The sequence below is a fragment of the Malaya genurostris genome, chromosome 2 (genome assembly GCF_030247185.1).
Source record: "Malaya genurostris strain Urasoe2022 chromosome 2, Malgen_1.1, whole genome shotgun sequence".
In the NCBI taxonomy this organism is placed as follows: domain Eukaryota; kingdom Metazoa; phylum Arthropoda; class Insecta; order Diptera; family Culicidae; genus Malaya; species Malaya genurostris.
The window spans coordinates 44,150,783-44,168,050 of record NC_080571.1 but is presented as its reverse complement, the minus strand read 5'-3'; the positions used below and the strand labels follow the sequence as shown (position 1 = coordinate 44,168,050).

Genomic DNA, 17,268 nt, shown 5'->3' with positions numbered 1-17,268 from the left:
TCATTAAAATTTTTCAATGTGTCTTATTTTATCATGATCTGCTTTTAATTTCTCTGTTCATTATATTCCATCTCGTGACCTTCTCTTGTAATCGTTATATCTGTGAAAGCAACTGTGTTTTAGTCTTGTATTCTGCTAAAATTTTATTATGTTGCTTAACACCTTTTCATCGATTTTGGGGGGTCCACTGCTCAGGAGCAGACAATTGTCAAAGCATATGCTTATTTTCAATTTTGTTTTATTTTAAAGACAGAAAAAACCTGCTGTCTTGAAATGTCACTGAAAACATTGTTTTCTTCATAGTGACTTTTTTAGTCAGCGATTGACCAAATAGCATGTTTTTTCCAAATGTGAAATGATGAAGAGAAAACATGTATCATCGCTGCAAATTTCCTCAATAAATCAATTCAAATATTTTTAAACAGAGTTCGCAATAAAATATAATTATTTGTGAGACTACGATGAACGATAAAAATTGAAAATTATCCTCTTTCAAACGTGTTTGGGGTTATTATAGAAATCAATAGGGGAGAGTGTTCGGTTACCGGCACCCTTTTATTTTAAGTTTATAACTTCTGGATAAGGGCACATTATGCGAATATACATACATCAATGGAACGCTAAAGTCCCTCGCTAACAACTGAATAAGAAACTAAGTTGATTCAATCGATTGAAAAAACTTTATTATCAATTTAGTAAAGTGATAAATTTTGACCATTTCAAAAAAGGTGTTCGGTTACCGGCACCCCAAGAAATTAAGCTAAAAATGAAAAATATAAATAAAGACTGCATTTATTCAAAGAAAAAACGGAATTTATTCTTATCAGAAGCGTTTTGGACAAAAGTCTTCATTGTCTGACGATGACTTCGCTTTGACTCTCTTGGTCGATGATTCGGATGGTGGCGCCTTTGTTGTTGATTTGGTCGGTCTTCCACCGGCCTCGCGGGATCAAATACGTTGCTGCAGTCGAATTTATTGGCTTCTTATCCACTAAGCAACGTTTAATGGCATTAAAAAGTGCATTAAAGTTCATTTTCCTTGACTTTGTTTGGAGTCGCCATTGCTGACAGAACCAGAGAACTTGATTTTTTACTTATACGACGGATGTATTGAAGCTGTCAAGTTGTCCACGTGCATATCACCAGAGATGCCAGTTGATACAATAAGTTCAGCTATCAAAAAACAAAAAGCTCGCGCTAATTTTCAAAACTCTGTAAATTCTGACGAATGTCTGCAAACAATCGAAGTTTCAAAAGTCTGTAAAAAGTCTTCAGACGAAAAAAAGTTTGCAGGTTCACTAAGAAATTTGATATTTTACAGACAATTTTTCAGATTTGGTATCTCTGCATATCACCGACAATTTTTTACGATTTGTCGAAAAAATTCAGTGCCGGTAACCGAAATCGGTAGACATTTTGAAAATTGAGGATAAAAAACTTTAGTTGCGAAAATGTTGATAGAATCCGGCATTAAATCATGAAATAGATCGATTTCACCTCATAAATATTCAATCCACTGCTGATGCTTTTCAATTTATGATACTATAAAAAAGCCATAAAAAACTTTTGTGATGATTTTCTACAATTAAAATTTGTTTTGAGCGCAGTAATCAGCACAAGCGTCTGTTTGCTTTGGTATTCGGCACAAAAAGAACGTGCTGCTATTACACACACATGACATTTGTCGGAATGACGCTAGCTGCTTTCTGTCAAAAGTTACGGTTGGGTGCCAGTAACGCCTTACCCTACTTGCGGCTAATTTTTTAATATTTCAATGATAAAAATTTCTAGCTAGTATCAAATAGAGGTGTAATTTTGATAGAATTGTATTATGATATGCAGATCTGATTACTAAAAAAACATAATAGTAAACAAATATCGATGAACATCTGCTCTGGTCATCTAGTTTCATCCAAAAGTGATTCTAATTCATTATGCTGCAACCCAACTTAAAAATGTAAAGTAGATAACATTATAACTTGACTCATATTAGCAAAACCGACCTTAAGAAAGTGGTTCGTTTAACACGTGGGCTGAAAAGTCCCGGGTCTAACAAAGAGAACACAATTTTTTTGGCCCAAAATTAACTTTATTCATCAACGTAATCTCCACTCGCAATCGCAACGCAATCATTTATCTTTTGCCTCAAAATATACCTCTGTTTCAGCGATAACCTCTTCATTCGTGCGAAATTTCTTATTGGCGAGCATTTTTAAAGATCTGCGAACAGCCTGTAGTCGCTGGGAGCCAAATCTGGCGAATACGGTGGGTGTGGGAGCAATTCGAAGTTTTATTCATATAGTTTTGCCATTGTTTTGATTGACTTGTGACACGGTGATCTTGATGAAACAAAATTTTTTCTTTACCATATGCGGTCGTTTCTTTACAATTTCAACTATATTTTCGCGCCCAATGATTAAAGTTTGTATGGGATTTAGTATGAAAAAAATCCATTTTACAAAAAAAAAACCTGTTTTCATCCACCTAGTGGTGTAATGATGCCTTTCTCATATTACTCCTAACATCAAAAATATTACTGTGGAATTCGCAAAAACAACAGTTTATTGAATAGAAATAGGAAAGTACGGTCGGACTTAATCTAACAAACTTTGCAAATCCTGTTTACCCTGTAGTTCCGGAACTGGAAGTAGTATTCACAACAAATTTAGGAATTCCGTATGAAACTGTAAGACTTTTCCTTTGAACCTATCAGTTTGTGAAAATCGGTTTAGGCATCTTGAAGCAAAGTGAGTGAGATCCTTTTTGCAGTTTTTAATCACTATTTCCAATTCTTCCGAAACCGTATTCAGATGACCGGTATAGCCGAACTTGGTTTGTTTGCCAGCAACAAATATGACCTAACAATAGGAACAGTTTTGTACTTAGTTAAACCTAGACTTACTATTCTCATGCTCTATTTCGATTAAATCAATTAAACGAAATCTAGCAAACGAAACGAACCTTCGTTTCAGTTACTTCTGCAAATTCAAGCTAAACAGCTTGAACAGCTTGAATCAGCAGCATAAAACAAGTAGTAGGATTATTATCTTTATTATTATTATTATTATTATTATTATTATTATTATTATTATTATTATTATTATTATTATTATTATTATTATTATTATTATTATTATTATTATTATTATTATTATTATTATTATTATTATTATTATTATTATTATTATTATTATTATTATTATTATTATTATTGACATCACTACACCACCGGCACGGTATTACTGCACTACCGGATGTGAAAATTTCATATTTTATCAAATATAAAATCATAAAATAGCTATAATTTTTATTAACCGAAGCACCGTCTTTTACCAATATTACACACTAGCAGCAGACATCCGAAATCGTTTCGTTTTCTTCATAGCGTGTACGAAATAGAACAAAGCACGCATCGTTTGTTTAGTGTTTTTATCTTCTTTCGGTGTGATACATGTGGCCCTTCTATAACTTTGACACTCATCGCCGTGTAACTGCGGAACCGTAGGTCGGATCCGGATGAAATTTCACAGTAGCTATAAAGATAATATAAACTTTAATTCAAATAAAGTTATGTGAAAATCGGTTCAAGCATCGCAGAGAAATCGAAGTGAGTTGTATTTTTTAAGTTTTGCTGCACCACTTTCGGTGCTTCCGGAACTGGAAAAGGGGGGACCAGTAATGCCGAATTATTCTTTTATACCCACAAACTAAAAAGCTCTGCAAACTAGAAGAAGTTATCAGACAGTAGTGTAGTGGGATTTATACCTGTTTTTGACCATCGTTCGCAAAAAAAATAATAATGAAATTGGTAACTATCCACTTATCACACTTTAGTTCCGGAACCGGAAGTCGGATCCGGATAAAATGTTCTAATTTTTTTTAGGAAACTATAAGTCCTTTAATTTGAATCTTAGTGTGTGAAAATCGGTTGAACTGTTTCAGAGAAAATAGAATGCACACTTTTTATCTAATTTTCACTTATTACTCTTTAACTCCGGAACCGGAAACCAGATCTAAATGAAATTCAATAGCAGGCTATGGGACCATAAGACCTTTTAGTTGAATCTTAGTTTGTGAAAATCGGTTCAGCCATCTTCGTGAGTGCATATTTTTGTTACATACATACATACACACACACACATCTCAATTTTAGTCTCAAACGAGCCTAAAATACTTGATATCGGTTTATTCATATCCGAGAAAATTGAGCAGTAACGAGTTTTGACGTTTACGTCACTTATACCATTATATCTCCGGAACCATAAATGACAGCTATTTGATTCTTGAATGATCAATGATCCAATAGTAGCATTCAAACAAACCTAAGTTTGTTGAAATCGGTTCAGTCATCTTCGAGAAAAGTAAGAACATATTACACACAGAAATTTTCCAACCTCGTCGAGCTGAGTCGAATGGTATATACCACTGTGGGTCTTTTAGGTTCCGTTCGAAAGTCGGTTTCTCCAGCTATTTCATTACCTTTCTATAGAGAAAGGCAAAAAGTGCTCTCGATTTCCCCAGAAACCGCTTAACCGATTTCCTTCAACTCAGATTCAAATAAAAGGCGCTATAGTACCATAGCCTGGTATCGGTAATTTCATCCTGATCCAACTTCCGGTTCTGGAATAACGGAGTAAAATGTGCAAAAAACAATAATAAAAGGGTACTCGATTTTATCAAAGACCACTCAACCAAATTTCACATGCTTAGGTTGAAAATCCTAAGAAATCCCGTAGAACCCATTTTAATTTCATCCGGATATGATTCCCGGTTTCGAAATTACAGGCTGATAAGTGTTTTTAAACATGACACTGAACAATTGGGCAAAATGCTTTCAACTAGCCGTATAATTCTTCAACTAAACAAGTTTAGTTAGTTGATGTCAAAATACACTGATGTGAAAAATTCGATTTTGAAAATGGTGAACAGTGAGTCTTTCAAGTGTAAGTAGTTTGAAAATTCGTGAGAAATTATTTTAGTTACAATGTTTTACTACACCGAAAAATGAATTGTAATTTTGATTTAAATTAATCTGTCAACTATGCCCGTTTTGTTGGCCTCACAAACCCACACCCACGATGTTATCGGTAGCTGGTGATTTTTATCTTATGATGTCAATTTTCGGTTCATTATCTTTATGTTGTCAATCAGGGTTGCAAACGGTACTGGAGAATGACACGAAACAGGAGACACTTACTTCGTACTTCGTCGTGACTGTAACGTTGAAAATTGTCATAGGTCTCATGACATTTTCTCTCGTGAATGTCGCCGTATGCTCTCATCAGTAGCTGTTCTATTCTATATAATCTGAGAAAGGCTAGCCACAATAAGCAGTAGCTCCTTCCAAATTCAACAACTTTCGAGAGACAGTCGCCAACAAGTCTCTACTTTGAAATTCGTTTTAAAGGTGTAGGGGGACGTTATAATAAGGTGTAGGGGGACAAGCACATAAAAGTCTTGCGCCCCAATGCAGACGGTTTTTTTCTGTATCCTTTTCGTGTTTTGTTTTTCTGCACTCACGTTGGAAGGAAGCGGTTTAGTAAGAAATGCAGAGTAAATAATTGCTATGACTTCCACGATTCCGAAGGTGGGTTTGTTTTGGTAGTTCGTGTGATATTGGTTTAATTTCCTGCTGGTTGATTTACTCCAATGCACTTTTTCGATCAAACAAATTAACGCCGTTTAGCATAAACTAGAGCTGTAGAAGTAACAGGAGCGCAGCCTCTGCGGTAATATTTCTTGTCTTTGCGTCATACCAGAAAGACAAATGTTGCGCTCCTGCTACTTCGTGTATGAAATTTAAGTAAATAGTTGACATTTTTTTGAATTATCTGCATGAACAAGCTTTGTGATTGAATTTCGCATGACAATTACTTAACGCTGCTAATGCTAACCGGTAATGGAAACACCGTTGCTCGCACTTAATTCAACGCCACAGAACGGTCACAGCGGATATGACAGTCCAGTTATGAAAATGTCATGATATTTTGAGCTCATGACATTCTCGAAAACCGTAACTGAAAATGAATACTGCAACCAGTGTTGCTAATAGAGCGAGAACCCAGTGCATGCAGCACATGCTCGAGCGAGAGCGAAAAAAATGGCATAAGAGTACGAGTGGGAGCAAAATTGTGAGTGGAAGCAAGAGTGCGAGTATTTATGAGGAACAGCGTAAGTAAGAGTGTGCACGCCGACGAGTTGGCCAACGAAAGAATGAGCGGTGGAATATGCACGATAGGAGTGCTCGGTGTTTCATCGTCACTCACAGAAGAGCACTGCGATAACAAAACAAAGGATGGGGAGCACACTCACACGGGAGTTTTAGATGTATTGATGGCACACGAGTGAGAATTAACTGCACAATCTGCCAAGCTCTCGTGTCATTGCGTGTTGGTTACTGTTGAATGTAGCAGCTGCGCGTATCGTTGGTAGTGACTGTCTTATGCTTGGCGACAGTTTAAAAATATGTCAAATTTTTGCACCCTTGTTGTAAATTCTCTGATAGCCGTTGGGTAAAATAACACAATTGGAAAATGAATATGCCTCAGGATCAAGTAAATATTTTCAGTTGTTTCTTGTCTTCCAATGCCTGATTTTTGCAACTAAGCAATCCATCAAATCACTTTACATAGAGGATTCAAAGTAATATCTGCACGGAGAACCCTTCGATCATAAAATTGCGATATCGCAGTTTTTGATTTTTGCGATAGTTGATTTAACTAATTTCTTTTTGATTCAACCAAAATGGTTTTTGATTTGCATATATTCAAGTAGTTGAAAAATATGTTGTTTTGAATGCTGTCAAATACTGGAGACAGTTGAAACCAAAACAATAATCGCAATGCAAAATCAACAACTTTTCTAGTTGAAATCTGTTCGCGTCGCTTCAAAATGTCAATGAAAACAACATCGATGGTTAAAGCGTTTTGTGAAATTGTGTTCATTCGATTTGAGAAATTTATGATAACAAGTGTTTATCTAACAGCGGTGTTGTGATAAAGTTAACCTTGTTTAAGATGAAAAAGATTTGGTGACAAATTAGAAAATGTTAATGAATGATCATCTCGTAATCTTTCAGGTGTGCGCAAAAATTTTATGCTTCAAATTCTATCGTTGATTTACTTCCTGCAGACTGTTTTACTTCCAGCTGTTTGATACCGATGATGATGTTCATGCATTAGCAATAAAACGCTTTTTGACATGAATTTAATTTATAAAAGTAACAGGAGCGAAGGGTTTCAAACACACAGAGGCGCTGCGATTGAATGGCGCGTTTGAATTGCCGTCGCAAAATTCCAATTCCCACGATTGATGCACCCAAGCTCATATAAATTGACTAAAATTAGCAGTGCATAACTTTAGTTCAACCGTTTGAAGGCATCATCTTTCAATACTCATTTTTTTTCACTTTCAATACTCATGTCTAAAACAAATAAAACCGATTTATTTTTCCACTAACAGAATTTTGTTTCAATAACAACACCAGTTCTTTCAACTAAAATATTTGTTGAAATTGAAAGGTATGTGTCCTCACTAATTGACAGCATTTTTTTTTCAAACAGTTAAATTAGTTGTTTCAACCATCGTTTCTGCTAATCGAAAAACAAAAATGACAGTTTAGTTAAAACAACAATCGATTAGTTGTACCAAATTTTAACCAATCGAATTCAGAAAATCAACTAATATTCTGGTTGAAATGGGATCGCGGGTGGTTCCGTGTGGGTAGAAAATCTGAGTTACAAGCTTTGGAAGAAATACATTCCTCAAGTAACGCATTTTCGGACCATGAAGACTAATTGCTCATGGTTTCATGAGAAGTTAAAATGATTAGTTTCATGATTTTCTAATAATGACAGCATTAACGGATTTCTTTCAGTGTATAAACTTGGCGCAAAATTTTTCATAAATTGAAAGAGTCACGCTAGTGTATGCTTAAACAAACTTTTTTTGTTACCCCTCAAGATTCATATAAAAGTTTTTTGAATAATCTTTTATGATTTTTTTATGAAAACATGAGTTACATGAGAAAGGCATCATTACACCACTAGATGGACTAGAACAGGATTTTTGTGGACAATTTCGTCCATAATTGATTCGGCTGTGCAAATCTTAGCAATTTTTTCGTCGAGATGTAATCCGACTAAATTATATTATTCGATTTCTAAATGAAGAAGACTTAACAAGAAGTATCATAAACTCCATTTCCCAGAAAAAAAATCTTTGTAGAAGAATTCAAGATTCTAATTTTATCCAACCCGGACATACGGCAATGAAACAGGCGCCATTATAAATTTTGTAGACACGGATGCTAGCTCCCCGAAGATAACGTCTCAAGGAGCACGGAGTCATTTTCCTCGAAACGGGCGATCGAAGCAAAATAAATGACAATAAAATTGATGTTGGTAATGAAACCATGCGAGTAGTATCGTATTACTGATGGGGCGAATATAACTGGCGCCAGATGATCTTGTATTAAAATGTGGCACTCTGAGTATGTGGCATAAGAAGCCACTTAGCAGTGTTTCAGTAATCTGTTCCTGATATTTATGGCAAATGATGGTTTAGTTGAAGAGATCCCTGATATGTGATTGACGAACTGAAGCCAATCGATCACCGAATTAACCGACAGTTTGTTTAGATATAATCGAAATGTCATTTAAACTTTTAAATACTGCCAGAGTCGATTGTAATCTCATGTTAGTAACAACAATATTGATGATCTTCGTTAGATACCTAGTGCGAGAAACGTAAAATCACCTCCCTAATGGTACGATTTGATGTCTATCGGGATGCGATTCTTTCTCCCACTTCATTCATCTATTAATCGTCAAAGTCCAAGCTCAGGTTCACACAGAAATCTCGTAAAATCAAAATTAATCGAAATAGCCTATATCAATTTTCTCATCAGGCACACGCCACTTAATGACCGCAAGAGCCTTCTGGCGCCACCTAATAAACAAGCCCCGCTACCCCGCTGTTTCTACGCGAGTGAGTCACAGAACAAACAATAAAATATCTCTCGTCCGTTCGTCTGATATCTTTCTCGTGTGATTTCGTTTTGGAGACAATCTACCACGCTGCCACCGAAGTCATCCAGTCCAACAGGGGAGATATCAGGTGTCCTTTGCGATTGGGAGATACCCTTAGCTGGTGCTTTATCGCTACCAGAAGTGCCCATTTGTCTCCTCAACAGCAGCGCTCAGTGCCACTTAATATTCTACAGGTGGTAACACGATCACCCAACGCCAATAGGCTGGCTATCAAACGCCACGGGCACTACTGGATTTGTCAACGATTCCCTCCCCCCTCGCACCAGTCAGAGCCAATTGATTCGCGCGAACAAGACCATTCAATATCAAATATGATTAGCATTGGCATTTATTCAGTGTCCACGTTTTGGACGCCTTCTTTTTTTACTCGCGCCGGTTATTCTTCATATTCTCTCTAGATTGCATCTTCTCTCGAGGCAGGATCTTTGCCTATTTCTTGGTAGTAACGAGCATAACTGAATCTTAGTTCCTGACTGACACCGCTCAGAGAAAGACGTTACTGAAATTAGCTGATAGTGAAGGGATTCTAAAAACCAGACCAGATCAGTGTTCAAAGTCTATAACGATGTCGCGTGTGACGTACTGCTCAAGCTACTACTTAGGACTTCCACTGATGCTGTTGTTGTGGGGTTTTACCAGCTGTGTCCCGTCGAATTACCCAGCTGTGTCACCTTGTCCTGCATTGTTTTCCTACAAGCACGACACCAACCGATCCGAGTATTATGGATTCGTCAACTTGGAGAGACAACCGGTCTCGAATATTGCCGAGGTGGAAATATCGTTCTCAATAGCAGCCCAGCTACCGTCGGTAAGTGGTTTACTTAATCTAGCAAGTTTAAAAATGATTATGTCTTCTCCCAGACTGTACACTGATTTATATTGAATTATTCGGAATTAATAAACCAGGACAAGTGGCCCTGACAGAAGGTTTTTCACTTTCAATAAACTAACACAAATTAAACCTAGTTTCTTACCAACTGTGATTGAAAAACGAGTCTCCTGTAAAAAAAAAATCCGGAAATACTCGACTCTACGCAACGCGAGCACCTAGTTATGTGTGAATACGGAAGAAAATCAGCTCACAAATCAGTTGTTTTGAAACCTCGTTAGACTTAGAAATGTTTATTATTATTACTTCCCTCGACACTATTTCGTTAGAGCACAAAATACATGCATTGGGAGTAGAGGAGATCATAAAAATCTCCTGAAGAAATATTTTACTTGTCATAGCGTTTTTCGTCAACTGGTTAAACGAACTAAAAAAATGGGTGAAAAAGTTCTGTTTGATAGAATTGTGGTGAATAGCCTCTAATGATTGGATAGTGGAAATAATAAAATATATTTTATAAATTCCTCACTACCAACGTGATAGTTTATTCTGAAAAAACTGGTACCACTGAAAATCAAAGTTAGCGTAACTGTGAAAACCGTTATTTCCATGATAAACAATTGCACTTCGTTGATATGGATACAAACATGTTAAGGATTTGTTAATACGATGAAAACGAGAATTCTTTTCACTCTGCGATCGATGTTTACTTCTAACCGACGTGTCTTTTCTAGGTGCTTAGGTTTGGTTAGGACAATGATGATAGTTAAAGTTGCCACATCGGATTCATCTTTGGCACAGCAGTTTTTTATTTTTTATTTTTTTAAAAAAAGACCCTGTTTATGAACTTACACCACTGTAGAAAAAAAAGAAAAGGACATTTTTGGAGAATTATTTTGAGATCCAAAAAATGGAGTAATCCGAATTTTGTATAAAGCACTTTTTAATATGTATATTTAAGTACAAAAAAATGATCTGTTTTAAAAATTGAAAAACAAAATGGCGACTTGGCGGCATTTCCGCGAAAGTGCTGCATTTTTACGGCCGAAAACATAAGTCAAGTAAATCTTGACCAATCGATTCAAAAAATTTACAGAATTTTCTCGATAGTTATCTTCACAGAGGTACGTAGGGGTTTTTAAAAATAGTGAATATATTTTTATGAACAGTTTTGTGATGAAAAAAAGCGGTTTTATTTTCAAAGGGCTGCCATTTTACAGAAAATCAATTAATTGAAAAAACCCCTACGTACCGCTGTGGAGATAACTATCGGGAATATTCTGTAAAATTTTTGAATCGATTGGTCAAGATTTACTTGACTTATGTTTCCTGCCGTCAAAATGCAGCACTTTCTCGGAAATGCCGCCAAGCCGCCATTTTGTTTTTCAATTTTTAAAACTGATCATTTTTTCGTACTTAAATATACATATTAAAAAGTCCTTTATACAAAATTCGGATTACTCCATTTTTTTGGATAACAAAATAATTTCCCAAAAAAGTCATTCTCTTTTTTTTATACAGTGGTGTAACCCCTTAAGCCAAACTGACAATATTCAGAATTAACGGCTATCCGCATTAGGCCGATCCGACCGATCCGAGCTCTCCGGCGTTTACTTTTTCTCTGCTTCGGCTATGGCTGAGCTGCACATGCACCCAGCTGCATGTGCAGCTCAGCCATAGCCGAATCAGAGAAAAAGTAAACGCCGGAGAGCTCGGATCGGTCGGATCGGCCTAATGCGGATAGCCTTTTAGTTTAATAGTCGCAGTAAATCATTGTCCTTTTTGTGAAGGGAAGTAGTGAAAAGATTATTTTGTGTTTGGTTTGGCTACACACTTAAATTTTATTGCTGTATCTCGACGAACAAAATGTCGAGATTTGCACAGCCGTGTGCTCAGCAATCGTCTCGGCAAAATATATATTTACTGAGAATCTCGGCAATCCTATAAAGTTCGTTAAAGTCAGTTATTGCCGAAATCCATCAGTAATTGAGCATTTAAAGGATTGAGCGTTACTATTGTATAAAATAGTTAACAAAAAAGTTAGGGTTAATGAAGGAAACTTATATAAACTTAAACTCAAAAATAGTACGACTGAAAACATTTGTTTCTAGTTTGCAAAGACCTGTAAAAGAACACACAATTTGTATATTTTTCCCTTTCCACTAGAAATGGCGTCGTGGTGCGATGCAAAAACCGACAAGTGTCTCATCGAATTTCAGTGAAAGCTATCTGACTTTTCGAAATCTCAACTAACACATTCGCTGATTTTGGACAAACTCAGCGAATTATTAAAAATTCGCCTATAAAATGCTCATTATCGACATATCAGAAAACGATTTTATCGAAACTAGGAAAAGAGCTTTTAGAAAACGGAACAATCAGTGAAAAAATGTGTTGCTTATTATGGCGAGCTCGAGAATCAGTTTTAAATGTGTACTCTCGAAGTGTATTTGACATTTTATCGCTTTTTTCGGAAAAGGAGTTGATTTTACACCACTTGATAGCCACGGATAAATCTTCCAAGCCTAAGTAACAATTTGAATGCCTTATGGTTCTGATTATAATTTATAAGAATTTTGTAATTGCGATTCTGTAATCACTACAAGTTTTAGGACAACTATAATAAGTGCCTCGTGTGTTGCATAGCATTTTTTGGATGCTAGGGCCCAAATTTTTTTGATCTCCTGCTGGCTTACCAGTCTTCTTGAAGCCCCTTTTTACGGTTGCCCAGTAACGTTCGATGGGTCGAAGCTGAGGGCAATTTGGTGGATTGATATTTTTCTCAACGAAATTTATACCCTTTTCCGCAAGTCAATTGAGAGTGGTTTTGGCATAGTGAGCCGACGCTAAATCCGGCCAAAACAGTGGAGGTGTACTATGCTCCTTATATAAAGGCAGCAATCTCTTCTGGAGACACTCAGATCGATAGATTGCTGCATTTATAGTTCCGATAGTGTAAAAAATGGTTGACTTCAAACCACAGGAACATATTATTTCCCATACCAGTACCTTTCGACCGAAATTTTCCACTTGAATCGACCTATCCGCATCGCTCACATCCTCCCCAACGACGGCAGTAAAGTATTGTGGACCTGGAAGGGTTTTTGAGTTCTCCTCTACATAAGTCTCATCGTCCATCAAAACGCAAAAGACACGAATACAATTTCCGGGCCCTTGTTGCTGCTCGCTTCTTCTGTTCTACACTTTGTTTCGAGATTTTCTGCTTCTTGTAGGTCTTCAGGTGATTTCGCCTCTCGATACGTTGGATCATTGCGATACTCGTTCCTGCTTTTTTGGCCAAATAACATATTGGCATTGATTGTTCTTCATGATTAGAAATACCACTTTCTGGTCCAGTTTCGGGTTGGAAGAACCGGGTTTTCTGCCTCTTCCTGGGTGCTCATCCAAAGAAAAGTGTTTCCCAAATTTATTAATGATGGTTTTAACACTGGCATGATGAATTCCAAACCGCTTCGACAATTTTCGCATAGTAGTACCCTTCTCACTTAGCCATGTGTCCAGAACCTTAATTTTCACTTCCTTTTCAATACGCGACATTTTGAAAACGCAGAATTTTAACCGCATAAACAAGTAAACAAACGAAAGCTGACAGCCAAACGCACAGCATGCTGTGAACTGAGCATTAACAACCATCACAAATACATGCGTAGAACACAAATGTATGTGGATAGCTTATTTTTAATACACTCCTTATAACACATTTGTTGTGTGTTATTTGATATATTACCTCTTAGGTTACGTGTACACATTTTTTACCGAATTTTCAACAGCTGAACGTTCGGTAATAGAATTGATTACCGATCGTTCGGTAATTGCTGAACTGTCAAACAACTACCGTAAACTGTAAACCAAATGGATCTAACTGATTGTTGGGTAATTTTTGTTTTTTTGTTTTCCTTTGGTTAAAATTCTTTTATTTTCGGATTTTAGAAAACTACACATATTCACAAAAACGAATGAAGAAAATTCCAACCTGCTATGGTTTTATTCCACGAAAAAAAGGGTCAAATGTTCCGGCTGACCGGAATTATGAGCACCTTGAACGATTTTTGTAGGCAACAAGTGGATAAGTGATACAAAATTATTTTCTGCCTACAAGGAAAAAAAATTTTAGTGGTTCTAATGTTTTAAAAACTTTAGCACCTGTACCTCAATACATTCGATGAACTCTACAAGATTTTGATTTAATTAATAAAAAGACGCTTACTGAAAACTTGATCAACTGTTTGACAGTTAGTTTTCAAGACAATCAGTATTTACAGAAGTTCGATGATTGGAAGATTATTTTACTATACGGACGATATGGGTTTTACCGTACTCGGCGACTATTCAGATATACCGTATGAATTGTATATCTATTTACAGAACTCTGTAATGAAAAGTGATCGTCCGGTAAAAATTTGCAAAATTTTTGTAAAAGTACGTTCATATACCGAAATATCGGTAATTGATTACCGATAGTTTTCGTCAAAAAAATTACCGAACAACGGAATTGAATCTTAGTGTGTAATTTCCATTAAGGAAAATATCATGGCCGCCATTTTTGATGTTTTATACAGTAGCGTTTATTGACATCAAATAAACTTTGGTATACAAAAACGAGAAAATGTGATGGGCGTTTTTGATTCATTTTCAGAACGTATGCATTCATTTTCAGAACATATGCACTAGAGATGGGCAATTCGTTCGCGAACGGTTCAAAAGAACTAGTTCTTTTTAAAGAATGAATGAGCAATAGTTCTTGTTTCGAGAATGGTAGTTCTTCAGTTTAAAGTTGCAGAACCTTTTTTTGCTCGCTCAACCTTTTTCGAGAACGGTAGTTCTCTAATAAGGAAGCTTCATCACGAAACCTCAGTTCTAATTTGAGGGACCTTTCTTTCCTCAACAAACAAACCAGCTGTGAAAAGAATGAACGAACGGCTCTGGAGAACTAACAGATCGGCTGAAAAGTTCGTATCGTTTCTATAAGAGGGAGCCACTAGAATTAAATCCATACCATTTTCAGTTAGTACCAACCTTCAAAAGATACGTGAATAAATTTGACAGCTGTCTGATTATCAGTTTGTGAGATATTGCATTTTGAGTGAAGCTACTTTTGTTATTGTGAAAAAAATGGAAAAAAAAAGGAATTTCGTGTGTTGATGAAACACTACTTTTTGATGAAAAAAAGTGCCGCCGATACCAAAAAATGGCTTGATGAGTGTTATCCAGACTCTGCAGCGGGCAAAACAACAATTCGTAAGTGGTTTGCAAAATTTCGTACTGGTCATATGAGCACCGAAGACGATGAATGCAGTGGACGTCCAAAAGAGGCTGTTACCGATGAAAACGTGAAAAAAATCCACAAAATGATTTTCAATGATCGTAAAGTGAAGTTGATCGAGATAGCTGACACCCTAAAGATATCAAAGGAACGTGTTGGACATATTATTCACGAATATTTGGATATGAGAAAGCTTTGTGCAAAATGGGTGCCGCGTGAGCTCACAATCGATCAAAAACAACAACGAATTAATGATTCTGAGCAGTGTTTGGAGCTGTTATATCGAAATAAAACCGATTTTTTTCGTCGATATATAACAATGAACGAAACATGGCTCCATCACTTCACTCCGGAGTCCAATCGACAGTCAGCTGAGTGGACTGCACGCGATGAACCGAACCCAAAGCGTGGAAAGACTCAACAATCGGCCGGTAAGGTTATGGCGTCTGTATTTTGGGATTCGCATGGTATAATTTTCATCGACTACCTTGAAAAGGGAAAAACCATCAACAGTGACTATTATATAGCGTTATTAGAGCGTTTGAAGGACGAAATTTAAAAAAACGGCCTCATTTGAAGAAGAAAAAAGTTTTGTTTCATCAAGACAATGCACCGTGTCACAAGTCGATGAAAACCATGCTGAAATTGAAAGAATTGGGCTTCGAATTGCTCCCTCATCCACCGTATTCTCCAGATTTGGCCCCCAGTGACTTTTTCCTGTTCTCAGACTCCGCGAGAATGCTCGCTGGTAAAAAAATTTAGAAGCAATGAAGAGGTAATCGCTGAAACTGAGGCCTATTTTGAGGCAAAGGACAAATCGTACTACAAAAATGGTATCGAAAAGTTGGAAGATCGCTATAATCACTGTATCGCCTCTGATGGCAATTATGTTGAATAATAAAAACGAATTTTGGCAAAAAAAATGTGTGTTTCTATTAAACGATACGAACTTTCCAGCCGAACTGTTAGTTCTTTTTATAGAACACTGCATCACTGAACGGTTCTTTGAAAAGAACTGTTTTGCCCATCTCTAATATGCACACACAAAAAGATAGGTGTGTAGATTATATTTATTTTAAATTAATTAATTTTGAATGTAACACTTTTTAGTTAATAAAGTTTTTGTTTTTATTTCGTCTAGAAATACATTGGATTCATTCAAACGATCGGCGACAATCACCAGTTGATCAATCAAATCTCCAAGGGATACGGCGTCAGTTATCGAGTTAACCTTCCGATTCAGGATCCACTTCCTCGGCTAACCAAGCTGACCCTGAACGGACGCCTACTATGCCAGGGACCCTCGGAGAAGGGAAACTTTGTTACGGAAGTGAACCTAAGACATTATCTGCGAGCCGATGCACATGCAAACCACCACGAAAGTAAGAACGGTATAACTCGGCCAAGTCAACAGCCAACGCTACCGCCTCCGGTTCCGTCGCCAGTGGAATCTTCGGACGACGTTAAACTGATCGACCACCGGGAACAGCACCATACCGTAGAACGAACCGAACATGAAATCAGTCCCATGAAAAACACCACCACATACAAATACGTTACACAGGTTGTAACCTACAATGAATACGAATCGAAACCGATGTTCCAGAAGACGACACACTACTCCGTCAACACGACGACTCGGGAGGCAGTCTAGTGAATTGAGGTTGATCATCTTAAATTCGATTTTTGTAACATTAAGCATAATAATATACATTTTATTGAAACATTGTTTTTAGTTTTACTATCTGAAAGTGATCGAATTCATAAACATAGGCCCTTATTCTGCGAGTCGAGTGACGTGACTCGACAAATCTCACCTCACTGTCACATGACTGTAGTCACCCTATTCTAGGAGTCGACTCGGGTGACGTGACAGGTTCATTCTATGGTGAGTGAGATGGTGAACCTCAAGTGACGAACGATTCATTTCCCAAACGTCAAAACGAGTGGGAAATGTTGCCGGTTGTGAGGTTAATTTTGGAAATGTTGCCGGTTGTGAGGTTCAAATTTTCTCGATATAAATTTTTAGTGTTGAATTTGTTTTCGGATTCCGGTTTATTTTTTTCGAATCACGAGTTCCGTTGCCGTTAGTTAGTATGAATTGC

At 36.8% G+C, this 17,268-nt stretch overlaps 1 protein-coding gene across 1 annotated transcript; it reads left to right on the top strand.

The window, feature by feature from the left end:
- Positions 1-9,508: 9,508 nt before the first annotated feature.
- LOC131431729 (serine protease gd-like) lies at positions 9,509-16,887 on the top strand. The gene is made up of 2 exons (XM_058597591.1): positions 9,509-9,858; positions 16,305-16,887. The coding sequence occupies exons 1-2, from the start codon at positions 9,616-9,618 to the stop codon at positions 16,815-16,817; spliced, it is 756 nt and encodes a 251-aa protein (XP_058453574.1). The 5' UTR covers positions 9,509-9,615; the 3' UTR covers positions 16,818-16,887.
- The last annotated feature ends 381 nt before the right edge of the window (positions 16,888-17,268 follow it).

What these genes read in the sequence shown, in the direction of transcription:
- LOC131431729 (XM_058597591.1), top strand. Translation starts at nt 9,616, where the DNA reads ATGTCGCGTGTGACGTACTGCTCAAGCTACTACTTAGGACTTCCACTG. An exon ending in TAGCAGCCCAGCTACCGTCG is followed by an intron (nt 9,859 to 16,304) that starts GTAAGTGGTTTA and finishes TATTTCGTCTAG; the next exon opens with AAATACATTGGATTCATTCA.